General features: G+C 56.0%; 2 protein-coding genes and 1 pseudogene across 4 annotated transcripts in view; 1 reads left to right on the top strand and 2 right to left on the bottom strand.

The window, feature by feature from the left end:
• Positions 1 to 27,538, top strand: part of CUNH7orf50 (chromosome unknown C7orf50 homolog) — a 131,960-nt gene that overhangs the window by 47,700 nt on the left and 56,722 nt on the right. The gene's annotated exons all lie outside the window — the stretch shown is intronic.
• On the bottom strand, positions 311 to 1,269 carry LOC135273104 (uncharacterized; annotated as a pseudogene).
• GPER1 (G protein-coupled estrogen receptor 1) lies at positions 1,267 to 6,103 on the bottom strand. Its single transcript, XM_012470911.3, has 2 exons — positions 5,911 to 6,103; positions 1,267 to 2,817 (listed from the first exon to the last, which is right to left on the bottom strand). The coding sequence occupies exon 2, from the start codon at positions 2,494 to 2,496 to the stop codon at positions 1,369 to 1,371; it is 1,128 nt and encodes a 375-aa protein (XP_012326334.1). The 5' UTR covers positions 2,497 to 2,817; positions 5,911 to 6,103; the 3' UTR covers positions 1,267 to 1,368.

The raw sequence follows: 27,538 nt of genomic DNA, 5'->3' as shown, positions 1-27,538 counted from the left end.
TGTCACACAGGCTGCTGAGACATAAGAAAGGCTGAGGCCTGTCTCCTGCATTCATATGAGGCTCATGATGGTGCCTAAGCATGACAGCAGAAGTGTCAGGACACGGCATTTTGCACGGCCTAGAAATGCTAGGTTAGGTCCGGTCGGCCAGACCTAGAGGCTGGCCTTGTGAGAATTTTCAGGGCAGCACAGGAGGGCTGTGTTTTCCGTGAGTGGGGAGGGATTCTGGTACAGGGGTTCCCAAGAGCCCCATGCCCACCCCACATCCCACCCCACTTGGCAGACCCCCAAGGCAGAGCCTCTGGAAAAATCCACACATGACTGTTTTATTGACAAAGGCTGAACATCCCCAGCCTCATCAGCTTTTCTTACATTTTATGGGAAGGTTTTTACATCATCACTGCAGTTGTCCCCACTGTTATTTCTGCAGAAGCAAATTCGTCAGCCACACTTGCTGGAGTATTTCATCGTCCTGGCACCCCATTAACCCACACGGCCGCTCACACAGTCTCTGTCCATGTGAGTGCGGTTGCCATGATGATGTAAACAAGCAGCGGCTGAATGCCTCGGAGCAGGCGGTGGGCACTCAGCAGAGGGACCTTCCTGCTGCCGTGGGCCGAGCACCCGGTGCTCCTTGCAGGCCTGGCGAGGCCGCGCAGCGCTGTTGCTGCTGTCCTGGAAAATGGAGGATGCGCAGGTGTGCACCAGAGCACCGTGTTTTCCTTTTCCTCCTTAACTCAGTGGTACGCTAGCTAGCTAGCTAGCTCGCACCTCATGCATTCCAGACCGCAGGTGCGGAGGGCACACGGCGGCATGTAGCTCAGCCCCGCCAGTGCCTTGTATCTCCGGCGTCAGCTCTCCTACAGTGGTGGATTTGCTTTAGGGTCACCATGTCACTGAGTTACTTCATCCACAGCAGCCTCTCTGTGTGACTTTCATGGTCAAAGGTGTCAGAATCATTTCTTGTGGCGGCAGGCAGAGTGTGCAGGGAGGAGCTGGGCGACAGACTAGTCACTGCTGGCCTTTGGACCCTGCAGGGTGAGCGTTTTTTGACTGTAGCAATTCTATGTGAGCACTGCAAAATCAAGAAGGACCGATCTTGAGGTTTCCTCAGCAGTCTCAGGGGGACCAGGCAAGTGTGACCCTCACAAGGCCCCAAGGAGCCAGTAGCAATATCTGACCATGACCCTCACAAGGCCCCAAGGAGCTGGTAGCCACATCTGACCATGACCATCTCGAGGCCCCAAGGAGCTGGTAGCCACGTCTGACCGCGGTTTAGAGACAGGATGTGGCTATGCCTTCTGTCCACCCAGGTGCGTGCAGCTCCTGAGAGTCACACCCTGGCTGCTCCTCTGCGGCCGAGGCTGGCTACACAGTACTGCTGAACCTCACGTCCGACTGCTCGGTGCTATCCGGAATGACGGCCTTCAGGGCAGCGTGGCAGAAGCGGTTCAGGGCCGGCAAGTTTGTTTTCTGCTCAATGTACAGCCTCAGCTTGTCCCTGAAGGTTTCCCCGAGAAAGCTGTAGATGAGGGGGTTGAGGCAGCTGTTGGAGAACGCCGCCAGGTTGACGATGTGGCCGGTGAGCGGGTGGGCGTGGCGGAATGACTGCTTGCAGGGAGCGGCCCCGGGCTGTGTCCGCTGCAGGAGGTGCACGCTGATGAAGACGTTCTCCGGCAGCCAGCAGACGAAGAAGACCAGCACCACCGCCAGGATCATGCGGAGTGCCTTCTGCCGCCGTGGCCGCAGCCCACGGTGCCGGTGCGCCCTGACTAGCACCCGGACAATGAGGGAGTAGCAGAGACCGATGATGGCGAAGGGCACAATGAAGCCCAGCGTGACCTCCAGCCACTGCACCTCCCGGACATCCGCGAAGCAGAAACAGGCCTCGTCAGTGTGCTGCAGGTGCACAGCGGTGAAAGGCACCAGCGTGGCCGACACAGACACCATCCAGATGAGGCCGCAGCTTAGCCGCGCGTGGTGCTTGGTACGGAACAGGCTGCAGCGCATGGCCCTGGCCAGGGCGAGGTAGCGGTCGAAGCTCATCCAGGTGAGGAAGAAGACGCTGCTGTACATGTTGACCTGCAGGAAGAGCGACATGAAGGTGCACAGGACGGCGATGTCGTAGTACTGCTCGTGCAGGTTGAAGACCTCGATCAGGGAGTCAGCCACCAGGATGAGGTCTGCCACCGCCAGGTTGATGAAGTACAGGTCGGGGATGGTCATCTTCTCGCGGAAGCTGATGTTCACCACCAGGATCAGGATGTTGCCCACAAAGCCGATGGGAAAGAGGAAGATGGTGTAGAGGCATGAGAGGAAGAGGCCAATCACATACTGCTGGTGCTCCGAGAGCTCACCCGTCCCATTTGTCAGGGCAGTGCCCAGGAGCGGGTGGGACAGGTTGAGCTCAGGGGAGGTGCTGTTGGGGGCTGCTGGCTGCGCGGTGCCTGGGTACATCTCCAGGCCCATGCCCCGGGCTTGGGAAGTCACATCCATGTCTCTGCGCCGTGCGGCTTTCAAGATTTGCCGAAAGGCTCCCAGAGATCTGTTTCAAACAATGAATCCATCTTTAGAAAGAAACGTGACTCTCCTCGAAGTGAGCCCGGCATTTGTAAGACAGGAAACTCCCCACGAGGAGCACCTGTGGCAGTTTGGGTAGGGTTTGTTAATTGCAAAGAGTGGGAAAAACAGATGCTCTGCCCGCTGGCATGGCACGCCCATGGAGGCGAGGGCCCTCTCGTGCTTGTCCAGTGGGCATCTCTGTGGGTGTTGGCCGACGTGTGCAGTCCTGCACGGAGCTGCTCACTTTCTGGGTACCTGGAGAAGCAACAGGAGAGGACTAAGTCTCATTAAGTGGCCCCAGCTTTGGGACAAAGTCTGGCGCCCCTGACCGGGTGTCCGTGGAATCTGGGTGTATCAGGAGCCCGGGGAGGGCCAGAACTTCAGCTTTATGAGCTCAGGAGGTGGCTGTGGTTCAGCTGGGGTGGAAGAGTCACCTGTGGGAAGTATGCGGCCTTTTTGCCTGCAGGTCCCATGGCCGCTCAGCTGCAGCTGGAGGCTGGACGTGAGTCACCTCCACAGGCAGGGGTGTTCTTTCCCTTTATAGACACAGAGCAGGCCCAGGAAGCAACAGGGGGTGGACACAGCAGCCCCAGGAAAACGGTGTTTGTGAGGAGAGAGGAAAATGCGTTTCAGCAGCTGATGGAGCAAGAAGTAAGGTCGGAAGGGAAAGCCCAGTGTTCTTGAAAGAGAATGGGTCTGGAAAGCTGGAAATTGGAGCAGAATCTTCTCTTACAATAAAATAGATCACAGAAATTCAGTGGTTTGCTCATGCTGGTTCTATGTTTAATGTGCCAGAAATGAAACTTATTTCCGTAACATAGAATGAAAGGGGTCATTGTTTTAGGAAATGATATTTAAGTTTTATTCCACGTTTTAACAAATTATTGTAAAACCTAATATATTTTGCAGTGCTGTTTGTAACCTAGGAAGAAACTAGGGAGAGACTCCCTCCTCCCAAGCTCTGCTTCTGCAGGGAGAGGAGTGGGCTGTCTCCGAGGCGGTGTCCTGGCTCTGCTGTGGGTGGGGAGGGTCCCGTCACTCGCCCTGTCTCACTGTGCTCTTGTAAATTCTCTATGCAGTGGGCCCGGGGGGTTCTCAGCCTGCGGATACTGGTGGTCTCTGGGGATGTGGGGGTTGTTGCAGCTAGGGGCATGCTGGTGGGGCCAGGGCAGCCACTCAGCTCCCTACAGTGCACAGGACAGGCACCCGAGCCCAGCAAAGAATTACCCAGCCCAGATGGCACTGGTGCCCTGGAGGAAGCCAACACTTCAAAATGGGTTTGAGTTGTTTTTCCTTTGGGAGTTTTCATTTTACCCTTTGAAATCATTAGGAGTTATTGTTTTGATTTTTTTTTTTTTTTGAGATGGAGTCTCACTGTCGCCGAGGCTGGACTACAGTGGCACAATCTCGGCTCACTGCAACCTCCACCTCACAGATTAGAGTGATTCTCCTGCCTCAGCCTCCCGAGTAGCTGGGATTACAGGTGTGCACCACCACACCTGGCTAATTTTTTATATTTTTAGTAGAGATGGAATTTCACCATGTTGGCCAGGCCAGTCTCGAGCTCCTGACCTCTAGTGATCTGTCCGCCTTGGCCTCCCATAATGCTGGGATTACAGGTGTGAGCCACTGCGCCTGGCTAATTTTTTATGTTTTTAGTAGAGATAGGTTTTGCCATATTGGCCAGGTTGGTCTCAAACTGCTGACCTCAAACTATTGGCCTGCCCCGGCCTCCCACAGTTCTGGGATTACAGGTGTGAGCCACCACACCCAGCCAGGAGTTATTGTTTTGAGGTGCCGCAAAACCAGACTAGAGATTTATTGACCTATTGCCTGAAAATACCTGTTAAAAAAAAAAAAAAGGGCTGGCCTGTAATTCCAGCACTTTAGGAGGATGAGATGGGAAGATTGCTCAAGTCCAGGTGTTTGAGATTGAGACCAGCCTGGGCAACATGGCAAGACCCTGTCTCTACTTAAAAAATACAGAGTAGTTGGGCACAGTGGTGCGCGCCTGTAGTCTCAGCTACTCAGGAGGCTGAGGTGGGAGGATTGCCTGAGCCCCACAGGTTGAGGCTGCAGTGAGCTGAGATTGCACCACAGCACTCTAGCCTAAGCAACTGGAGTGAGATCCCTGTCTCAAAAAAGAAGGGTAGGGGAAGACAAGATGAATCCCTGCCTTGGTGTCAGTTATTTTAAAAGTATTCAATAACCGCCAGATACAGGTGATGGGGAGGAAGGCAGCAAATCACACTGTCATGTGTGTACCTATGCAACAATCTTGCATGTTCTTCACATGTACCCCAAAACCTAAAATGCAATTTAAAAAAAAGTATCCAATAACCTTCACTTAGCTGTGGCTGTTAGATTTGATTTTATTGGTTATTTTGCACTCCTGGTTCATCTTTAGTAGGTAATAGCATTAAGCAGCATAAATGCCTCTGTTCTCAGGCTCTGTCAGGAAGGTTGAAAGCCTCTGTATTTGGCCTCTGTATTTAATTTCTTAAAAACGGCACAGAGGACTTGGTTTGCTCTTCACATATAGAAATTTCGGAAAGTATTAGACTGCAGCGTGGCAGGCATTTTAAAGGTGGACAGAGCCCTTAACATATATTTCTTTTCTTCCCTAACTTTGTTAAATGAACTCCGAGGGAAAAATAAATGGGCCATTCATTTCTTTCCCATGTAAGTTGAGTCTTTTGTCCTTGGAGGACACTGAGAAGACATGGTGCCTGGTGTCTCTCTGATGTGTCCTAGTGTCTCCTGTCTAGTGTCCTGGGTGAGAGGAGCCAACTGTGCAGCTCCCCGCTGGCCCCGAGGTGGCCATGGAGTTATGAACAGTCCGAGACTTCACTTCAGATTTCCTCTGCTTATCATAGAAACATAAAGCCACACTGGAGGCAGCCGTATTAAGTCTGCATCTGTAAAGAGGTGTGTGGCGCTTCCAGGACTGCGGGGTTAGTGAGGGTGACCGAGCACCACGGTGCAGGGCAGAGCGGGTACCCTCACTTTCCTGAAGTGAGACACGTTCTTGCTAGGATAGAATGTGACGGAATCCTGGGCCCTGCTTTCAGCACCTGTTCAGAGAGGCTGGGTGGGCAAAGCCCCCTGCTGTGGCCATCCAGGCAAAGCCCCCTGCTGAGACCACGGGAGCTCACTGGGAGAGGGGTCTGTGCCTTGAGTTTGGGAAGTGAGATGCAGCTGTCACCAGCGGGTGAGGTGTCAGTGCACGTCTGTGTCCAGCTGATCCCATAACAGGACAGTGGCCTGGGTGGCACCACCCCCTGCACCCCTAGTCAGTGGGGCGGCACCGGCAGGCCCCAGAACCCGGAGCCTGAGGCTGAGTCCTACCTGGGTTGCAGCCCCTCCTGTGCTCCTGGGAGCCTCCTTGGTTGGTCCCATCAGGCTGAAGGTACGCTTGGAGCCCGGCTGCAGGAGCTGCGCTTCTGCCGGACCCGAACCTGCCAAATGCCTGAGCAGGGCTGGAGAGAGGACGAGACCCGCCCTGGGAGCTGGAGGGAAGTTTCCCTGCTGGCAGGCGAGTCCTCCTCTGAGCCAGTGAGTCTCGCCCCTTGGCACCAGGCTTTATAGGCCCCTCCACCCGCTCCTCTCTGGCTGGGTTCTGGGAGGCCTCCTCCTCAGAAGGCTAGCAGCATTAACCATTTTTTTGCTGGCCCTTTTTCTCCCACACTTTGGCAATCAGCTCAGTTCCACTAAACATGTTTTTATGGAAGTTTCTGGTTTAACTGCTTTTCTTCACCCACGGATACAAACTTTTCTTTAAGTTTGAAGGCATTATACTAGCTATTGTGTGTTCTTTAGGTAATAACCTGTCATCCTGAGTTGAAACAAGCAACATTCTTGTTTTTGCAACTGACCAGCTTCAAATTTGAAATTTCATAATAGCTTAGTAGCATGTGGATGATACATAGAAAATTTAACTTAGGAATCTCAGACATTTGCAGAAAGAAATGTCAACCCAAGAAATAGCAGGCATTTCTGACATGTAAATTAGGAATCCAAGTACTGGTTGAGTATCTGGAAGTCTGAAATCCCGAGTGCCCCACAATCCAACACCGTTGGAGCGCCATGATGTCACAAGCGGAAACTGCCACACCCGACGTCATGTGTCAGGTTGCAGTCCAGGCACGGTTAAAAGTTTGTTTTATGCATGAAATTATTTCAAGTATTTTATAAAGTTACTTTCAGGCAGTATGTACAAGGTGTATCTGAAACACAAATGAATTTTGTATTTAGCTTTGGTTCTCATCCCCAAGATATCTCATTCTCTACCTGCAGATGTTCCAAAATCTGAAAAAATATGAAATCCAAAACTCTTCTGGTCCCAAGCATTCAGATGGGGGCCCTCAGCGCATAGTTTTCTAAGTGTTGGTTGAGCCTCAGGCCCCAGCGCCTGCCCTTGCTTCAGAAGCCTCCAAATTTACCAGCCCTCCAGCTGATAAAGCCACCAGGGCCACCTCCCTTGCTCATGGTTGCGATTTCACCTACTCGTGTGGCCGAGAATAAACCTCCCTCCCCAATTCCCAGGGCCTCTGAACAGCCTCACGCCACCTCCGAGTGCCCCACCTGCTGGCCATTCGAATTTTACCCACTTCTTGGAGAACTGTGGTCTGCCACCCTGGTGAGGGCAGAGAGGCCCCGCACCCGACCCCGCATCCCGCGTGGGCTGGTCAGGCCTAGGGGATCCTCAGGCAATGCCAGTCCTGGCTGAGGGGAGGGTCTTCCTCAGAACTGAACTGCAGCGAATTGCACTCCTACTTCTGTGTGCCATTTCCCTCTGTAATTTTTTGAATTAAGCGGTGAGATTGAATGCTGAGTGATCCTTTGTCCACTGAATGTGAATAATGTGGGCTGCTGCAGCCTGAGGCACAGGTCTAGAGGCCTGCGTGGGCTCCCCAACCCAGGAGAGCTGGTGCAGGCGGAGGAGGTGGGGTGCAGGGCCTCAGGTACATTCGGCCCCTCGGCGGCCTGCCAGGGAGCTTCCTGCTCTGTGATGTGGGAAGCCTGTTGCAGAAGCGCCTCATGGCATCTGTGCGGTACTAATTCAAAGTCTTTCAGAGCATATTTGAGGAAATATACACGTATTTCCTAAACTGAATGCTGTGTTAAATTTTTAATGGAAAAATACTAACATGGGTTTCTTCCAGCAGTGGCAGTTTGATGACTCTAATACGTACATTTTTTAATTTGGATGATAAAGAGCTGATTTGCTCTTAGACTATTTTTTTGACCAGCTGTGGAGTCGAGACGATTTCAGCATTAAAAATGCCTGAGACACCATTTTGAAATATGTGAGTCATGAGAAAGTACAGAAATAAATAAATAAAATAAAAACCCAAACCTCGAAATAGCTGAAACATGTCACTTAAAAATAGCTGCTCCCTGCTAGTGCAGACCCAAGGCTTCTGGTGTCTCTGCCTGTCCCAGCAGCTGAGGAAGAGCTCAACTCCCAAGCTCTCCACTCACACGCCCTGAGTTTCCTGGAGAACCTGCCTGGAGTGGCTGATGCACCTGGATTTCATGCTTTCAGGATAGAATCAGCCAGGTCGGGGCCTCTGGATCTTGGAGCCCAGCCTTCTCCTGTAAGCACTGGGTGGGTGAGTAACTTGTCGGCCATCAAACAGCTGCTAGTATAAGGGACCAGCCCAGACTGCAGGAACTCCAGTCAAGACCTACTTAATACTTCATGGGTGACAGGATGGGAGGAATCTCATGGGCTGTTTGTAAGGCATAGAGACCTTTTGCCAATTTTTAAATCTGACTTTTTTTTTTTTTGACCTGATCTTCTCAGCTCACTGCAGCCTCCACCTCCCAGGCTCAAGCCATCCTCCCACCTCGGCCCCTGAGCAGCTGGGACTACAGATATGAGCCGCCACTCCCAGCTAATTTTATTTATTTATTGATTTATTTTTGTAGAGATAAGGTCTCACTGTATTCCCAAGACTGGTCTTGAACTCCTGGGCTCAAGTGATCCTCCTGCCTCAGCCTCCTACAGTGTAGAATGTGACACTGAGTGCGTGCGTCCTGGGTGCTGGGCACTGTACCTGGGGCTCTGTGTGCGTGGTCTCAGGTAACCCTCCCCAGAGCCTGTGAGGCAGGGCCGTCCTCATCCCTGTCTCACAGATGCAGAAACTGACTGCAGGGGGCTGTGGAACCGCGGCCTCACAGCTGGCCAGGGGCAGGTCTGGGAGTTGCTGGCTGACTCCAAGCACATGGGCTCCACCCAACACCAGAGGCGTCCTGGGTCAACAGTCATCTGTCAGGTACAGATTCCCTTGTTGGATTTGATGTCTTTATGAATTTTTAATAGGTGAACATATTTTGCTGTTCATCCCCGGGACAGAATAAAAGGAAATAACTTCAACAGGGAATTTTATCTGATCATTGCTGATTGAGTTAAACGTGCACAAGGCCAAGTATCGGATAATGCACAGAGAAAAAGACGCACAAAGTAAGGCAGTGAGTGCATCTCGGCTTCAGGAGCCCGCCTGAGGGAACGCCCATGCAGGAACCCTTGGCCTTGCACCCTCAGCCCTCGCTCACAAAGCCCAGTCCTGGTGCTGAGAGGCCCCAGATGCAGGCCTGCAGTGCCTTTTGGCGCCCCCACTCTGCCCCAGTGACTGAGCCCCCCCACCTCCTGCGGTGCTTTCCAGCGCCCCCCACTCTGCCCTGCTAACTGATTGCCCCCCTGCACTGACTGAGTGCCCCCACTCTGCCTCGCTGATTGACTGAGCCCCCCACCTCCTTTGGTGCCTTCCAGTGCCACCCACTCTGCCCTGCTGACTGAGCCCCCGCCTCCTGTGGATTCTTCCAGCACCCCCCACTCTGCCCCTATGACTGAGCCCCCACCTCCTGCGGTGCCTTCCATCACCCCCCACTCTGCCCTGCTGACTGAGCACCCCCTACTCTGTGCCACTGACTGACTGCTCCCCTCCTGGAGTGCCTTCCGGCGCCCCCACTCTGCCACGCCAACTGACTGAGCCCCCTCCTCCTGCTCCTTGTCCTATGCCCAGTCCTCTCTGTGGCTTTCGAGGTAGGCAGCAATGTGGGTCCTCTGATTCTGCAGGAGCAGAGCCCTTGGGGAGTTGCCTGCCGCTGTCCAAACAGACCTGGTCTTCAGTGTTGCCAGCTCTGGCCTGGGTTCCTCTTCCTTACCCCAGGTTCAACGGCTGTGTGACACTGGGCAATGTCTCTAACCTTCCTGAGCCTCAGTGCCCATCTGTACAGCGGGGATGCGTGGATCCAGATGGTTCTGTGAGACACCACACACCCTTTGTCTCTGCTGGCAGAGTGACACGTCCCTTCCCATCATCCGCGGCTGTGCCTCGGGCAGGGCTGTCCTCCAGTGCTTTCCCTCACCGACAGAATTGACTGCACTCAGGGACCATCTAGTCCACCAGCCCCGCTGCATGACTCCAGCACTGAAGGTGCGTGCAGCTGCTAGCCCAAGGGGCGTTGATGGTTTTGCGGGTCTCCCAGTTGGGGCCCCCTCAGTGGTCATTGGGAGCACTCTGGGCGCGTCCTTGGGTTCTCTGGAAGCATCGTGCCAGGGACAGCTCACAGAAGAGTGGGCAGGGTGGTGCTAGTCGAGCTCGGCCTGCAGTGGGGCCATCCACCCCCAGGAACATGTGGCGGAATATTCCAGAAGGAGAGACCAGCACCTGCGCCTTGTCCCTGCCCCACCTCAGTCAGTACCAGGCAGTTCCTCAAGGAGCCTTGGGAGGCTCCTCCCACCCCACCTCAGTCTGATTTTATCTGTTTAAACTTAAGACTTCATGAGCCCTTTCTTTGGATAAATGCAAATGACTCATTCTTTCATGCTCCCAGGAGCTTCCTTCGTTTTCTGCGGGTGCTAGCTCTTCCCCTTGGCGTTAACATGGAACACTGCCCTTTCTCTGTGTCCAGATGGTTACAAGATGGGGCAGTGGCGGGAGCTGGACACAGGACCAGGATCACGAAGCACCTACCCTGCCCCCCAGGGTCACCCAGGGGCCATGATATGCTCTGTGGGTGCCTACCCTAGGGGTCGTGATGCTCTCTGGGACTCCCACCCCAAGGGCTGTGATGGACTCTGGGGATGTCCACCCTGGGGGCTGTGATGTGTTCTGGGGACACCTACCCCGGGGATTGTGATGCATTCTGGGGGTACCCACCCTGGGGTCCATGAGATGCTGGGGACACCCTCCCCGGGGGCTGTGATAAACTCTGGGGGCACCCACCCTGGGGTCTGTGATATGCTTGGGGATGCCCTCCCTGGGGGTCATAATGTGCTCTGGGGGTGCCCACTCAGGGGGCTGTCACATGCTTGGGGGGCACCCATCCTGGAGTCAGTGATAGGTGCAGGGACACCCTCCCTGGGGGCCGTGATGCACTCTGGGGTCCTCTGAGGCCCCAGCACTCGGGCTCCCCATTCCCCGGCTCTCATCAGGAGAGACCGTATTAAATGTTTCACCTGTTGGCACCCTTAAAAGCTTTTGTTTAAAGAAAGGGTCCCACTGCTGTAAGGAAACTGTGTGAGAACCACCCATTTGCATTTCTGTGACTGGATTTCTACAACGATTCATTCAGCTGAGATACTCAGAAATTGGTTCCGTCGTTCTCCAGCTCCTCGGTGCCTCTCCTGCCCTTCCCTAGGGCCAGCCATTTCCCAAGGAGCCCTGGGCACTCGTGGACGCTCGTCACTTCATTTGGTTGTGAAACTAATGAGCCTTGGCATGTCATCGGTGTATTTATAAATGAATGTCGGTACTCCTTCTGCCCATGAGTCACCTCAGGGAACTGCTCTCCTGCCATAACCAGGAAAACTGAATGTAATACAGGAACCGGCCGCTTTCAGACAGTGAGCAGTGCGAGCTTTGATCTCTGAGGTGAGGGAAACCAGCCAGGCCAGGCCTCCCGCCCTGTCCGCCACAGTCTTTGGTTTGCAGCCCAGGTTGGGGGTTTCCGAGCTGACCAGTATGACCGGCTAGGTTGCAGGGACAGAGGCTGGATTTCCGGGAGGCCGAGGGAGCTGGGACTGTCAGGATTTGGGACTAAAAGGCGAGGCGCCATGTTGAGAAGGAGCCCTGCACCCGGGATGGCAGTCTGCTGGCGTCGTGAGCTGAGTCCATGGAGTCAGAGTGTGGAGATTCCGAAGCCCAGCTTCAGAGCAGCTGACGGTGAGCCAGGCTTATACAGAGCTGCTCTGGTTCCAGCTCCCCAGATAGTGTGGATGACTCCAGGAAGGACTCGCCTTAAGTGTTAAGGCGAAGCCAGCCCCTGAGGCTAGGCGACCGTGGATTCTCAGTAACAGAGCTCCAGAGACAGCCCTCAAGAGAGTCCTTCTCCTCTGCAGGGAGAGAGCTGCCTGCCAGAGCAAAGTCTATGCTCTCTAAAGGAGGGCGTGCAGTTCAGATGCGCGGGGCAATGTGCACCACTCGGCACTTCGTCATAATCACAGTAAGGTGAGGAATTAGCTGTGACACCTCAGCCCTCTTCCTGTTTCTCCTGCCTGTCTGGGTCATTCCAGGAGAATGGACCTGTCTCCCTTCCAGATTCTCCCAGCCCTGTGGTTGACTTCTCTGCTGAGCCCGTTGTGGGCATGCAGTGAGCAGACCTGCACTTGCACATGGGCCATATTGAGGGTTTATGGATATAAGAGAGTAACTGAAGGGGAGAAGTGAGAGGAGGGTTCCTTTGAAAGCCTGTACCATTTTAATCTTGTGTCACAGGAGCTCCTTAACCTAGAGGCCCCAGATCCTTGTTCTGAAGAAATACGGCAAATACATAAAAAGGGAAAAGATAAGCTTTTGTTCTTTACTTTGCAAACGAACATCGAAATAGTCCTTAAGGTTGGATTTGTGAGAGGGGGAGGTTTCATGAAGCCAGGTGGGGGCGGGCATCCTCCCCTCACACTCCTCTTTCCTGCATTCAGCCAAGAAAAATCTCAGCTTAAACTCAGCAGGGATGATAATGTACATTTTGGAATAAGATGAATTACTGTATCTTGTATTTTTATATTTCATATGTTACTAGTTTTTCTGCAAACAATGTCAGAAAAGATGGAGATTTTATTTATTTTATTTATTTATTTATTTATTTATACATACATACATACATGCATACATACATACTATGTCACCCAGGCTGGAGTACAGTGGTGCAGTCATAGCTCACTGCAGCCTCGACATCCCAGGCTCTAGCAATCCTCCCACCTCAGCCTCCTGAGTAGCTGGGACTACAGGCATGTGCCACCATGTTTGACTAAGTTTTGTGTTTTTTGTGGAGATGGAGTCTCTGGTGGCAAGGTTGCCTTTGCATTTGCAGTTGGCTTTTGGGCCCAGAGAGATGGTGCGGAAGCCTGATCAGCCCTGTGCTCTTGTAGGGACCTCTTGAGCTCTTCAGACGGCACTGGGAAGTCAGCTGCCGCACCCACGCCTGGACGTTGCGGTCTCCTGCCCCTGAGGGTGGCCACTTCCTGGCAGCTGTCCTGCGCGTCCCTGGAGCCAGCACTGTTACCAGTGGTGCCGACAGTCGCAGACCTCTGCAGGCCCATCCCGTGTCACTGAAATAGTTTCCGTGCAAATATTCCCTCTTTCCTTTTAAATTTTCACTACAATAGTCGACACGACTGGGAGACAGTGGTGCTGTGTATTGAGAGGATGTTAAAGGCAGTAACTCTGGAGACAGAACTTTAGTGGATGCTAGGAGGCAGGCCTGCCCCACAGCCGACCTTTGCCTTCTCCACAGGCGTCACTGTGGCTCCAGGAGGGGCCCCAGCCTGGATGGGCTCCCCACGTGAGGGCACACGTGTGTGCTGAAGCACAGCCTTGGTGGTGGGCCAGGCCGGCAGATGCACATGGTTGACCACAGACCACAAGCACCCAGCTCAGACTACAGAGCAAGAGTGAGTGTCCGGCGCTCTTCCTGGCATGTGACAGCTTGAACAGTGTGCCCCCAGACTTTGCTGCGTGTTTGGAGACGCGTGTTCATCACTTACATAGGCTGCCGCACACGCAGATTGGCCGCCAGCGTCCCACAGGAACCTTGTCGTGCCTGTGCCCGTGTGCATCCATCTCACTTCACGCTCTTCTAGCTGTCACACGCTGGGAAGAGCGCCAGACACTCTCTTGCTGTCTGCGTCTGAGCTGCTGCTTGCAGTCTGCGGTCACACCATGTGCATCAGCTGGCCTGGCCCACGAGCAAGGCTGTGCTTCAGCACGCATGTGTGCCCTCACACCTACAGACCGCTGTGCAGCTGCCCGAGGAGACGGATGTACACAGTGCAGGCACAAGATGGATGCAGGTGGGTGCAGTCATGGCAAGGCACCTGTCGGATGCCCTGGGTCCTTGAGTGCATCTGGGTCAATCTGAGTCGTGAGCCCACTGTTCTGGAAGTGGCAGGCATCCCGGCCACCTCTTCAACCCCATTCACTTCGTTTTTAAGTTGGGATGGAGCAGCCCCTGCTCTGGGTAGCTCAGGCCAGCTGGACGGCCCGTAAGGAGTGCGCTCTCGAGCCCCATGGACACTGTGCCCTAGGGTCCCACGTGGCGTGCCTCACAGTGTTCGCACACAAGCCTCTCGCACCTGCCACCCTCTCTCAGGCCTGCAGGATGCTGTGGAGCCATGCATCGTGCAGGCGTGCTCTGGCCCTCTCGCCGTGAGGGAACATCCACCTGCACTCAGCGGTGATAAGTAGCTCCCAGGACTCCGAGTGGCATGGAATTAAGGACAGTGGCCAGACTGAGAGGAAGTGGTTTGGAATGTTTGTTTAATTCAGGCAAATTGGAAAAAGATCTTTTCAACATGGACTGCAAGTCTGAAGGCCGAGTGAGGCTGTCCAGATGTCCGGTCCCGCGGCCATCAGCTGCAGACCTTCGTGTGGGAGTGTGTGCTCCTGCGGCATGGTGTTTGTGGATGTCGCCGTCAGGTGCTGTCCCTGCTTGCGGGGTCCACCCTGCTCTCCCATGCGGTTATAGCCAGGCCTGGCCACCCAGTGGGTGGGGGGTGGGGGCAGACACACAACTGAACTTGGCCACAAGAGCACAGTCTGGAGTTGAGGTGAAGGCCGCTGCCTGCTTTCTGCTTATTATTGGGCTTTTCTTGTGGACAGGAGGGAGCCCTACACAGACAGAAGGAAGCCATGGCTTTCAGAGGCCTCCCTGTCCCTCCCCGAAGCCGTGCCTCGTCTGGGTCAGGGGCTCCCGGGTTCCTAGGCGGGGTTGGATCTGGCTCTGGCTCTGGCTCTACAGCCTGCCTGCTGTATGTGGGATGAGGCCAGTGCTCCTGGTGCCCAGCTACCTAATGGTGCACGCGTGACCTGAGCGCTGGGTCTCAGCTTTCCCCTCCACCTGGCGGGTGCCAGCACAGGCTCTCTGGCTGCCCCCTTGCTGCCATGCCCCGCTAAAGCTGGTGTGTTTGTACGTAGGTTTTGTTGTGGTTCTTCTGCCCAGGCTCTACAAGGAAAGGGAAGAATTCCAAGTGGCCCCAGACAGGCTCCCCTTCCCCTACCTTTCATGAACCTGACTGGTGGTCTTAGGAGAGAGGGGTCCTCACAGTTATCCCAGAAGCCCTCTCAAGTCCCAGGCCTGGCGAGGTCAGTCTGGTGGAGCAGATCCCCCACCCAGCTTGGGCACCATGCCTGTCTCCCGCCGGCACTGCCCAGCACAGTCCCCCACCCTGAGGGCCCTGGACAACAGCACGCTGGGAGGGACCAAGCCCATCTCTCAGCAGCACTGCCCAGCACAGCCCCCTGCCCTGAGGGCCCTGGACAACGGCACGCTGGGAGGGACCGAGCCCATCTCTCAGCAGCACTGCCCAGCACAGCCCCCCGGCCCTGAGGGCCCTGGACAATGGCACGCTGGGAGGGACTGAGCCATTCTCTATGCGGCACTGCCCGGCACAGTTTCCTGGCCCTGGTGGCGCTGGTGGCCCTGAATGAGGGCATCCTGGGAGGGACCCAGCCCTTTGGAAGCCGCAGGTTGCACTCTTGTTGGGCTGCCGGGTGGGGGACGTGCTCCCGTCCTCCACTGCTGCCACTCTGCAGCCTAAGAGGCAAAATGACATGCAGGGCCCGTGCCGTCTCCCACTTGGCTGGCCTTCCTGTTCTTCCCACCTGGCCCCCTGCACCCTAGGCCTTGGCAGCCTGGCACCCTCTCCCCTATCTTACCCCTAAAGGCAGTGCAAGCAGAGTGGGCCAAGGTGCAGGGCCCAGGTCAGATGGCTCTCAGGCCCCCTCTCACACTGAGAGCTTCCCACATGTGGGGCACTTTGAATATAATTGACCATGACCCTCTGCAGTCGAAGTTACGGAGTCAGAGGGATGAGATCATTGCTGTGTACCCAGCTACTTGATGTGACCGCAGTCTGAGCCTGGGTGCTTTGGCTGAGAACCTGGACTTTTTAAATGACCATTTTAAAAATGTACGTGTGGTAAAATACTCCTTTTGGCACACACCACAGAGGCATCTAGTCACAGAAGCACTGCGCTCGCAGGCAGCAAGCGGAACCATTCTGTTCTAGACTCCTCTGCCCGTCCCTGGGTGGTCGGCCCCTCTTTCCACCCAACCCAACGCCGCGCGGTTACACTCTGCTCCCGTGATCAGACTCCCCAGCCCATCGCGTGGGTGGCACCTGTGTGTGTGGAGCCCCCGAGCCTGGCTGTCCCCTGCCTCCTGCACTTGAGATCGTGTGTGACGTTGTGTGCCTAGTGGCTGTGCCTACTCGCCGCTAAGCGCAGGAGGCCGTGCCGCAGTCTGTGTCCATCGCCGTGGGGGTGACACTCGAGTTCCTTCCAGATTTCATCTCTTATAAAGCTGCTCTGAATGTCTGCATACAGGGTTTCATGTGAGCGTAAATTTTATTTTGGGTGGATCCCTAAGATTAGGCATTACTGGTTCTTACAGTGAGTACACATTTAGCTTTATATGAAGCCACCAAAGTGATCACTCAGTTTTGTGTTACTGAGCCCCGGAGTTCCCTGGGAAGAGAGGCCAACTCTGCGCAGTCTGTTTCGGGCCAAAAGCCCGGATTTTGTGGGACTCACTCCCGAGCTGTGCAGAGAGGCTGCCAAAGTCAGGCTGGGGGCCTGGGGAGCTCCCCGAAGCCAGGCCCTTGAGAATCGTATGTTCTTATTGGCAGTATTGGCTCTTGCTCCTTCAACAGCCCTTCAGAGTGGTTCTAGAAAGCGTGGGCCCCACTTCTCCAGGCTGCTTTTCCAGAGCTGGGAGGCAGGGGACTCCCGTGATGAGGGCTGGTGTCTCCTGTGGGCCCATGCCTCCTGGAGGGCATCCGGGAATCGCCCCTGCCCCTGGGGCCTCCCAGCCCTGGCCAGGGCCTGCCCACCATGGGCGCCTCAGAGGAGCTGCTGCCCCCACCCCACTTCCCGTCTTGCGTCTGCTCCGGGCATGGGCGGGAGTTCTGCACATTCGCTCAGCACATTGGTTTATTGAATGTTCCGGGCGTCTTCCTGGGTTTTATTATCATTTTTAATGGATAAGTAATTACAGTGCTGTGACGGTAGTTCACGAAACCGTTTCCCCTGGGTGGACAGTTGAGCGGTTTCTGAACTGCTTTTATAGATCCTTTCCAGGTCTGCTCTTGTTTTACACATCTTCCCAGAGTGGTTCACACGTTATTGTTTCTGTGCAGAAGCAGCGTGAACTTCTGAGGTCACAGTTCTCTCGTGTGATCTGGGGTGCCCATGTAGGGAGGCGGACAGCAGACGAGCAGCCGGGCGTTGCCTGCCTGGGGACCCAGGATGGCTGTGGAGGGCTGCTGGCCACCCTTCCCTGGCCTCAGCTCTGTCCCTGTGGGCCCTCGGGTCTCAGCTAGTTGCTTGGGAGTGTAATTTCAGACTTCATCATATAAAGGCCTCAGGACACAGCCTTGGCTGTGGTTGCTTCTCCACTGCCGCCTCACCCTAGTAAAGGCTGCGGGATGTGTTTCTGTCCATCCAGAGGTGGAGGTTGGGCACATCTTGCTTCTCACTTGGGTCGGGAGACCCAGTGCACACCTGTGGGACCCCTATACTCTCAGTGAAGACGGACCAAGGCCCTGGACCTCCATGCATCACCCTTGACCTTCCCTTGAGAAATCCTGGGGCTTCTCAGCTCCCCTTTCCCTCCTCAGCAGCAGGGTGCCCAGAAACAGCACACGGCCCCTCTGCTGCCCCGGAGAGGCCCTTCCCACTGTCCCCATACCCAGAAACAACACACAGCCCCTTCCCTGCCCAGGAGAAGCCCTTCCCACTGTCCCCATACCCAGAAACAACACACAGCCCCTCCCCTGCCCAGGAGAAGCCCTTCCCACTGTCCCCATACCCAGAAACAGCACACAGCCCCTCCCCTGCCCGTGAGAAGCCCTTCCCACTGTCCCACTGTCCTGGCTGTTCCACGGTGCTGAGAGCAGGTCTGAGTCAGCAGGACAGGACTGGAGCTCATTAGAGATGGCTGCTTCTGCCCCACTGGGATACCCATGGCCCTGTCTGCCCAGTGCAGGCCATGTCAGCCTCCCCTCCCTTGTATGGAGGCCACTTTGTGTGAGCCCGTCTGCACTCCTTCACGAAGCTCAGTGGGTGCCTGGCCCTGTGGACTGGACTGACCCCACTCCTGTTGCCATGGACTATGTGCAGCCAGAGGCCCCCTGAGATTGAGAGCCTGGCCTGGGCAGCAAGCGGGAGGGTCTCGGCCCTGGCAGCCAGGGTTTTGTGGCTCCACAGGCGCCTGGTGAGGGTGGCTGTCAGGACCGAGATCCCGGTGGCCACCCCTTGCTGGCTGCTTTGCCCTGGCAGGACCTGGTGGAGCTGTTAGCGGCTCTTGGCTTCCTGCTCCTCCTGTAGCCAGCTTCGTGCCCTGCTGGCCCTCGTGGCCCCAGCCCTCCCTCTCCACAGGCCTCCGCACCTCCTCCGCCAGCCATTCACTAGCAGCCTTGACAGATCCCTGACCAGCTGGGGTGGCAGTGGGGTGGAGCTGAGTGTTTGGGGGAAGAGTGAACTGGGGCTTGAGGGACACCTGGCCAGCCAGAGCCAAACAGGTGAGCTGCAGGCCCTGCCCCACTCCACGTGTCCTTCACGGAGCTCTCAGCCTCTGTCTGGAGCAGGTACTGTCCCAGAGTCCCAGCGGGCAGGTGAGCCCTGGCCTGGCTGTGAGTCCCGCATGGGGTAAGGTGGTAAAGCCCAGGTTTCCACCTGATCGGCTTGCAATCCTGGCCGACTAGCCAAGCCCCAGGAGCACATTTGGGCCCCATCATGAGCATCCTGGTGAGAGTCTGAGGAGATGAGGTGAACCTGGTGTCAGGGGTGTTAGGCCTCGCCTGTGGTCACAGAGTGTGGGGTGCAGGCGCATTGCACAGGACTCCCACCCGAGCACAGTGCCCGCCTCGTACAGAGCCTGGCTGGGGCCCCTGCTTGCTGTGGAAGTTTCAACCCAGGTCCCCTGGGGCCTTTGCCCTCTGGGTGGAAACACCGATGTGCCTGGGCCCCAGCCCCTACAGATGGTATCCTCCATTTCGGGTTTCGTGCCCTGTGAAAACACACACATTCCAGACGTGCCCGCTAGGAAGCAAGTGTCCCTGTGTTCTGCCACACGAACCCTCCACCTCCTTGCCCTGCGATGGAAATCCTACCATAGCTGCATATCTGGCAGCTGAACCGAGCCCCTGACGTGTCTTCTGACCTTCTGCACACCTCGTCCAGCTACGTCTTTGGGAGACAGGACTAGAACCACTGTGCATCTTAGTCATTTCCAATCCCAAACGCTACAAAAATACACTCTTTTCTTTTATTTAGTGGGGCCAATCTGTAGTATAGAGAAGCTTTGATTTTTAGAGAGAAACTTGCCAGCGCTGTGAGGTTGCTCCCGTCTCCCCGCGCACACGCCCAGCGGTCAGAGGGCAGGTGGCCGCGGAGGAGGTAGAGGCCATGCTGGTGGGGCTGCAGCTTCCAGGAGAAAGTGCACAAAGCCTTCCCCTCTGCCAAAGCCCAGCTGTGGCACCAAGGTGCGCCCGTATCTCTGTCCTGCCCCCTCTTCAGTTGTTCTGTGCTCACCGAAAATAGGCGCAGAAAACCTAGAGTTCTGTAAGGAAGACAGGAATCTGGTGTGAAGCCATTTACCACACTCACTGCATGTAGGCAGCATCTGGTTTGGCCGTGTGACCTACGAAAATGCACGCTGGCCTAGGTAGAGGCAGCCAGCTTAGTACTGCAGATGGAAAAGGCCCTGTGTGCCCATGCACCGGGCACCTGAGGGCTTACACGTCCAGAGAGCAGCCCCTGCCAGAGTGGACAACTTAAAATAGGATCTGAAACCTACCAAGAAGACCAGGGGAAGCGCTCACGCCTCGGGAAGTGCAAGAGCGCTTTCCCTGGAGCCCCTCCTACAGTCCCCAGCCAAGGGCCAGCATTAGCATTCAGCCCAGACAGGGGGCTCAGCCCTCTGCCCCCAACAACAGGGTATACAGAACAGCAAGAGCTCTGGACTGGCATATCAGGTAACCTGAGTCTTGTCTGCAGAGCAGGGGCCAGCCCCTTGCTGACCGCCCTGCAAGCCTGCACCTGGAGCTTCACCCAGGGGTCAGGCATGGGCTGTGCAGGAGGTGCTGCTAGAAGCAGGTCCCCTCCCCAGCCGGGCAAGGCCAACATGCATCCCCATGCTCCCCTCCGCCAGCTTTGCTGAGAAGACTGCAGCAGTGGGCTGGGAAGAGTCCTGGCCAAGGCCCCCGGTCCCTGAAGACAGAGAGCCCTGCCAAGTGGAGGAAAAGATCTTGGACATTAATTCAGGGCCAGCTTCCCTTCCTCTGCGGCTTTTCCCAGGGTCAGCCCTGTTGGAAACTGCAAGTGTAGACCTTCTTTACATTTCTCCCTGGTGTTCATGCCCTGTGGATGATGCTTGCCTGTGTTAGGGGAACCCTCTCAGGCCTGTTTACACTTCGCCCAGCCCACCTGCAGTCTCCGAAAACCAACACAGCACATCCACAGGAGACCACCAGTGCTGCAGGAGGACTCCTCCCCAGAGCCCGTGCCTGGGAGAGAGGTCCCCCCACCGCCACCTGCTGAGCACCATGCAGGCCCAGGAAAGGTGGTGCCCCTCACGGTGGTGCCCCTCGCAGCCTCACTGGCGGTGCTTCTCCCTGGCGTGCTCCTCCCTGTCATGCCCCTCCCTGGTGATGCCCATCCCTGGTGTGCTCCACACTGCAGTGCTTCTCCTACCCTTCTAGCGGGTCTGAACGCTTATTCCAGCCAATTTTACAGCCCTGACTCTGCCACGTTGGCCTCCCTCAACTGCTCGTCACAAGACCCCCGTGGTTTCTGACAGGGCCCCAGGCGCGGGTCTTCCCAAGCTCCACTGTGAATTGCTTCACCCTCTGGTCCTTGGACCCATCCTGACTTGGTGGACTCAACCACTGGAGCTGAGAGTGACATCCCCAGGCTTTGGTGACTCAGACTCTGCTGTTCTTACCGGAGATCAGGAGGTCTTTTTAATAAACATGACCTGATTTGTTGTGCGGCCTCGGTTGGCTTCCAGAGCCTTCAAATGGTTGTTTCTAACCATCCTTCCAGCTTGTCACTGCTCAGATGGCCTAGGAGCCATACCCCTCACACATTTGGTCCTCAGGAGAATTCAAGGAGGCCAGAGGAAGGGGTGTGTTGGGCAGAGGCTACGGCAAGCCTGGTCCTGGGATGCTGCAGGCGCCCTCCACAGACTGTTTTGCGCTTGGTTCATTCCGCTGCCCTCCCAAAGCCCACATATCTGCAGTCACAAGGAGGAGCCCCCCGGCTCACGCGTCTTCTTGCTTATGACATGGGGTGGCTGCCAGGCTGGAGGGATGTCTGTCCTGCTCTCAGCTCTGTACCCACCCTGGGTTCCACCCGCCTTGCCCTCTGCTCTCTGATCGGCAGAGCTGATGACGCAGGGACGGGTCCCTCGGGTGGCTGCTCAGCAGGCTGTGTGGCATCCCAGGCACGGGCCTCATGGCTGCCGCCTCCCCAGCTGCCGTGCTGTTTCTTCTGCATCTCCTCAGTGCCCCTCCTGGCCTCGGACGCCTCTGCGACCTCAGAGGATGGGGCCTGGGGCCATGGGACACAGACACCTTGGGGAGTTGCAGGTTCTTGGACAGAAGCGTTTCCGAGGAAGGCAGTTTTCGGGTTGGCTCCACATCTGCAGCGCTGCTTCCTTGCCCCCCACCCCGCCATGCTGATGGTCACTGTGGCAGTGGTCACTGAGCGCCTCTGGCCTGCTGAGTGCCGTGTGCTGCTGTAAACGCCACTTGGTTGTAGTTCATGCAGCCCTGTCCCTGGGTTCTGTTGTTGGGATTGTCCTTTTGTAGATGAGGAAACTGCAGTTTAGAAAGCACTTGTTGGAGCTGGCCCTGCACCCTCCAGGCTGGACCTGCCCCTGGAGAGGAGGGAGGAATGTGTTCCCCAGTGTTGAGACGCTGGCTACCAGGTCGTATGCTGTGGGACCCCAAGGAGGGTGCCAGGGTCGGGGAAGGGGGTGTCACAGCAGCGGTGAATTCAAGGGCATTCTTCACTTTTCCCACGGACCTTCTGTTTTCGTAAGAACCACATACCAGCCGGGGAAGGAAACCACAGTGAAAACAGTGACTCAGGGAGTTGTGAGAAGGTAAGAAAGCTCTAAGTTGTTGAATAGCAGCAGGTCAGCACCATGGTAGCTCAGCCATGGATTCCAGCAGGATTACAGGTTGGGAAGCTGAGCCTGAGGGGTGGGTGGGAGCTCACCTGGGACACTCAGGAGGAGCCGCCCGTGCTGGGGAGCAGCTGCCGGCCGCGTGTCTCCCAAACGGGAGTGGAACACGATGAGGGAGGGCAATGTGGCTAGGAAGCTTTCTGCCCTTCCCTTCCGCTGGCTCTGTTCATTGTCTTTAATTATTTTGAAATTTACACCAAAGGAGGGTTTATGGTGTTTCCGTGTGAAGCCGCAGAATGGATGAGAAACACAGGTCACAGGAGCGCCTTCCTCTCTGTGGCCAGCCCTGGGTTTCAGGACCTGGTTTTGGATGGTGGGCCCAGGACATTTTCAGATCCTTCGAGAGACAACAAAATGACAGTAAAGGAACACTGTAACAACTGTATGCCAATACTGGGCAGGTTCTTTTAAGATACAAATTACCTTAGTGACCCAAGAAGAATTTGAAGACTCCATCAGTCCTGTAAAGGTTAAAGAAATTGACTCCAGGCCAGGCGCCATGGCTCACGCCTTTGATCCCAGCACTTTGGGAGGCTAAGGCAGGTGGATCACTTGAGGTCAGGAGCTCGAGACCAGCCTGGCCAACATGGTGAGACCCCAGCTCTACTAAAAATACAAAACTTAGCTGGGCATGGTGGTGTGCACCTGTAGTCCCAGCTGCTTGGGAGGCTGAGGCAGAGGTTGCAGTGAGCCGCGATCGTGCCACTGCACTCCAGCCTGGGCGTGATAGAGCGAGACTTTATCTCAAAAAAAAAAAAAGAAGTTGACTCCATAACTAAAGCCCTTCTACAAGGAGGGCTGCAGGCTTGGCTGGTGTCCCTGGTGTCGCCTCTGAAACATTTAGGGAAGCAGTAACCTCAGCCTTCAGACCGCTCTGGAAAGCTCTGTGTCTCAGATGGGATGATCATGTCTAATTATGAAATGTGCTTAATCATGTGGCTAAACGCACCAGCAGGATGCACAGCCCTTCCTTGACTGGACCCTGTTTGACCCTAGAACTCCAAGGAGCAGCGGCAGCCCCACAAGTGTGCAGGGCCTGGCGCGGCTGAGGCGAGTCTGCACCACTGCGTGTGCAAGGCCCTTCATGAGCTTAGCTGCAGTCATGTGTGCTTTGGACCTTTTCCATGCCCTCCTCTGCACATGTGCTGCAGGTGGGCGGTGGCGAGAGAAGGGCAGCAGAGGCACCATGGGCGGGTCAGTTTGTGGTCAGTGTGTGATGACCGTGGGCACCCAGGATGCTTATGGCTCCAGGACCACGGGGATGTGTGGGGGCACTCTATGCGCAAAGGAGGGTCTGGGTGTAGTCCAGGAATCAGAAAGCCATCTTGGATCCCGCTTGGGCAGAGTCTAAGGCTTTTGTGGACACCTTGCCCAGGGTTCTTCCATCCTGAGTGCTTGGCCCTCTCCGCCCCTCCCCTGCATGGCTGTGGTCATCTTGGCCCCTCCTGTGTGACTGTTGCAGCCTCCCCACATGCGCTGACCAGGTGCTGAGCCTGTGCTGTAGCCGTGCAGCCTGGGCCTAGGGGTCTGGTCTTGGGCTCCAAAGCCTGTCTTCTAAGGTGTCCTAGGCTGTCTTCACTCAGCCTACTGTACATGGCGTCACCCGCAGACACGCCACGCCAGCTTGTCCCTGTGCTGGTGACAACGAACGTGGTCACTTGGTTGAGGTGGGCATGCTTCGCAGGACTTCCCTGGCAATGCATCCTGTGGGGACGGCGCGTGGGACCTGCAGACGGCGCCTTCCTGCTGCCTCCCACCCAGTGCCTTTGGCGTCTCCCAAATGGGTTCCTACACGGAGCACTGTGAAAACAGTGGCTTCTGTGAAGACTCACCATGTCACTTCTCCTCCTCTCCTTTCCTCCCTCTTCCTCCTGCTCTTTGGAGAGTCGCTGTGGACTCATCAGTTTTTGTCCTTTTTAATTTAATGCATTGTGTGGCCAGTGGGAGCCCCCCCACCCTGCCGCCCCCACCAGTGCCCAGAGCCTCCAGCTTCTCTCGATTTCTGGTGCCCGATGCCCAGGCCCACCACACATCAGCTTTTCTTGGAGGAGCTCTGGCTTCTCTTAGGGCGCACGTGCCAGCCAATCCTACTGCCACAGAGCCCGCGGCCACAGCGGCTTCCTGTTCCGCTGCTCACCAGTGGGTTGTTTTTTTATTAAAGTTTCTTTCAAAAAAGAATTTGTAAGCCTATGTTATCATAATAGCTGTTTCTCACCAGCTTTCTTGCCTTTGCTCCCAGTCTGCTACTGACATGCGGGAGGGACATTAAAAGATTGACTTTGGTTTGATACCAGAAATGTCAGTGTGGTGTCACCTGGCACAGCACTGTTCGGGGAGCCTCTGCCAGTGGAATCTGCTCTCATGGCCGCTCTGTGGCTCCTGGTATCCCAGAGGAGGGTTGCTCAGTGGGGCTGGCTCTGGCAGCACTGTCTCGGAGCTGCATCTGCGTGCGTGTGCATGAGTGTGTGTGTGAGTGAGTGCACGTGTGCATGAGTGTGTGCATGAGTGTGTGTGAGTACATGTGTGGGGAATTGCACCTGGGGACTGGGCTGTCCCCTGTGCTGATGTGAAAACAGACTCACCTGTCCAAACCCAAAGAATGGACTCAGACCTGTAGAACAGTGAAAGTGAGGCTTTTAATAACAGTCTTGCAAGACAGGGTGTCTGATGGGCAGGCACACCCAGCACGGTCACGAGCAATTTATCCCCTAGTGTGCAGGCCACTCCCCCATTTCCTCATAGGCTGAGTACTATGGGGGGGAGTGGTCACCATCTTCCCAGACATTGCCTATTGGCTGTTGGGTAGGAGCTTTAGGTGTTTTCTTTAGGGTTGTCCTGCTGCATTTTTTTGCAGCCCACAGTGCATTGCAATCCTAGTCTCCTCAGGGGCTCTTCAGGTATTTGACTTATGACCTAAGTAGCTGGGCAGGCTGATAAGAACAGACAAAGCGAGCAATTCAGCAGGATAGTAAACTTTCCATCTTAGACTCAACTTCTTTGGTTCAGGTGAAGGCAACTAAGTGTTGGGGGGAAACGTGGGGGAGGCCAACGAGCAGGCAGCAGCCATCCAGGCAGGGGCCTGGCACATCCAGTTTCTTCTGTAGTTTGCTGCCCTAAGCCAATCAAGGCATTTTGTCTTGGAAGTACCACTGTATACATTATTTCCTTCACCAAGGACTGATAATTGTAAAGCCAGATGTGCATGACTATGGAGAGCCACGTGCCTGCTGGGCCAGTGTCCACAGCGGGTGGCGTCTGACTCAGTGCTGTTTCTCAGGCTGATGTCCTGGGGACAGTCACAGACACCTCCCCACTGGGGGGCTGCCAGAGCCCTGGAGATGTCTCCTGTCCCACTTCCTGCAGGGTGGCGGTGGGTACAGTGGTATGCATAAGGCTCTAGGTCCGAGGGGTGGTTTTTCCAAGGTCGTGGCCAGACCCAGGACTGACACCTGGGTTCCGGCCTCCATGTCAGGGCTGCGGCATGAGCACCTCAAAGGGAGACTGGGATGCTGTGACCCACCACAGCGCTAAGGGGTTCTGTACTGAAGCCGGTGGGGCCCTGCGAACAGAGCATCCATGTCTCAAGGCTTGCCCTCTGCTAAGGCGGGTACTTCAGGGACCCCTGAGCTCCACAGAGCAGACCCCACTGGGAGAGCAGCGTGGTATCCTTTGCGAGGGGCCACACGTGCGCTGCAGTGTCAGGGCCTGGCAGGGGCTCGGCATTTGTGACTGACATGGCGGTGATTGTACCAGAGGCAGGAAGCCTCCCTGGGATGCAGTCCAGCCTGTGTGAAGACTGTGCCCCAAACCGTCACCTCCAGGGCATGTGGGGCCTTCCTTCGTGCCTGGCTGGAGGCTCAGGCTTAGGGATGGGCATCAGCTTCCTCAGCAGGCCCCTGGCCAACAGCTGGGGACACAGTACCAAGGGTCTGGGGGGCTGGTGGTCTAGGAGCCTCTTGGCATCCTGTGGACAGACAGGCAGAAGGGCAGGTAGAACCCTCCCAGCCCCCTCCCTCCTCCAGCTTTGTCCACATTGCGGTCTGGTCCTGGACTTCATAACTTGCTATAAGGAATGGTCAGGGATGGGTTCCTTCTGCTGGGACAGTTTGTGGGGGCGGGAAGGGCTGTAGAGCAGGGCCCCTCCCCACCGCTGCCTGAAAACAGGCAGTGTCCTCTGCTCCCCTGTCCCTCGGCATGGCCCGGAGCTGGCATCTGCCGGCTAAGATGGGCTCCGATTGGCCTGGCCCCAAATCTGCTAGGCGGCGTCAGGCGGCGTGGGGGTCCCGTAGGGGCCCTGCCGGATGCACAGACACCTGTCGCCGCACCGTTGCTGCACGTGTGATCATGGGCAGTTTTTCCATTTCCTTCTGTGGGCCTGGGGAAATCTTGGGGGAGGGTGGGCTTTCTGGGAGGAGATCCCGCAGTGCCGTGGGGCTTGTTCGGGAATGGAACGGCGCACTCTCCTTGTCCTCCAGCCACTGGCTGCCAGCAAAAGCCGTGGCAGGAACTCACCGAATTGTGTCTGCCTCATCCCACCTTTCGAGAAGCTTCCTCTGGTCCAGCTGTCTGGCTCCTCTGCGGGGCTCTTGCTCTCCCAGTGTTGTGCTGCTCGGCCCTGAAAGTGCCACCCCCACCGATGGCCACTGGAGGGAGCTCCAGAACCGAGCCTGCCCTTGAGGCTGGCTGGAAGCCGCTAACGGCCCTGGAACTGCCTTGGGATCACAGAGTGTTAAAAGTTCCCTGCACTTTCAATCTTACAGCATGTCCTGAAGAGAGCCTCTGCCTGGGTGTTTTCAATATCCCTGCCCCTTCTGCATGAGATACTGAGCCCTGATCTGCACTGGGGAAGCTCACACATCTCCATGTCCACCCTGGTGCTCTCTGACAGGCGCAGTTGACTGTGTTGCCATTGACCCAGCAGGGAGACCAGCTCCATTGCTCCCAAAGTTCCCTCACCCCGCCATGGGCCACGCCCTCCCAGACCTGGACCTCTGGTGAGGTGGGTTCCCTGCTCGAGTATCCTGTGCAGCTCTGTGTTGTTGTGTGTCCCCCGTCGGCACATGTTGTGTGTGTCCCCAGTTGGCTCGTGTTGTTGTGTGTTCCCCCTAGTTGAACCACGTTGTTGTGTGCGTTCCCCTTTTGGCCCATGGTGTTGTGTGTGTCCCCGGTCGGCCCATGTTGCCGTGTGTGTCCCCGGTTGGCCTGTGTTGCCCCACATGTCCCCAGTCAGTCCTTTTCACTGACGAGCAGCATTCCTCCAACGCACAGGCCCCAT

This window comes from Aotus nancymaae, unplaced genomic scaffold (genome assembly GCF_030222135.1).
Source record: "Aotus nancymaae isolate 86718 unplaced genomic scaffold, 86718_ANA_hifiasm-v0.15.2.pri h1tg000263l, whole genome shotgun sequence".
NCBI classification, from domain to species: Eukaryota; Metazoa; Chordata; class Mammalia; order Primates; family Aotidae; genus Aotus; species Aotus nancymaae.
Note: the sequence above shows the minus strand (reverse complement) of the source record. Positions and strands in the feature narration are given on the sequence as shown.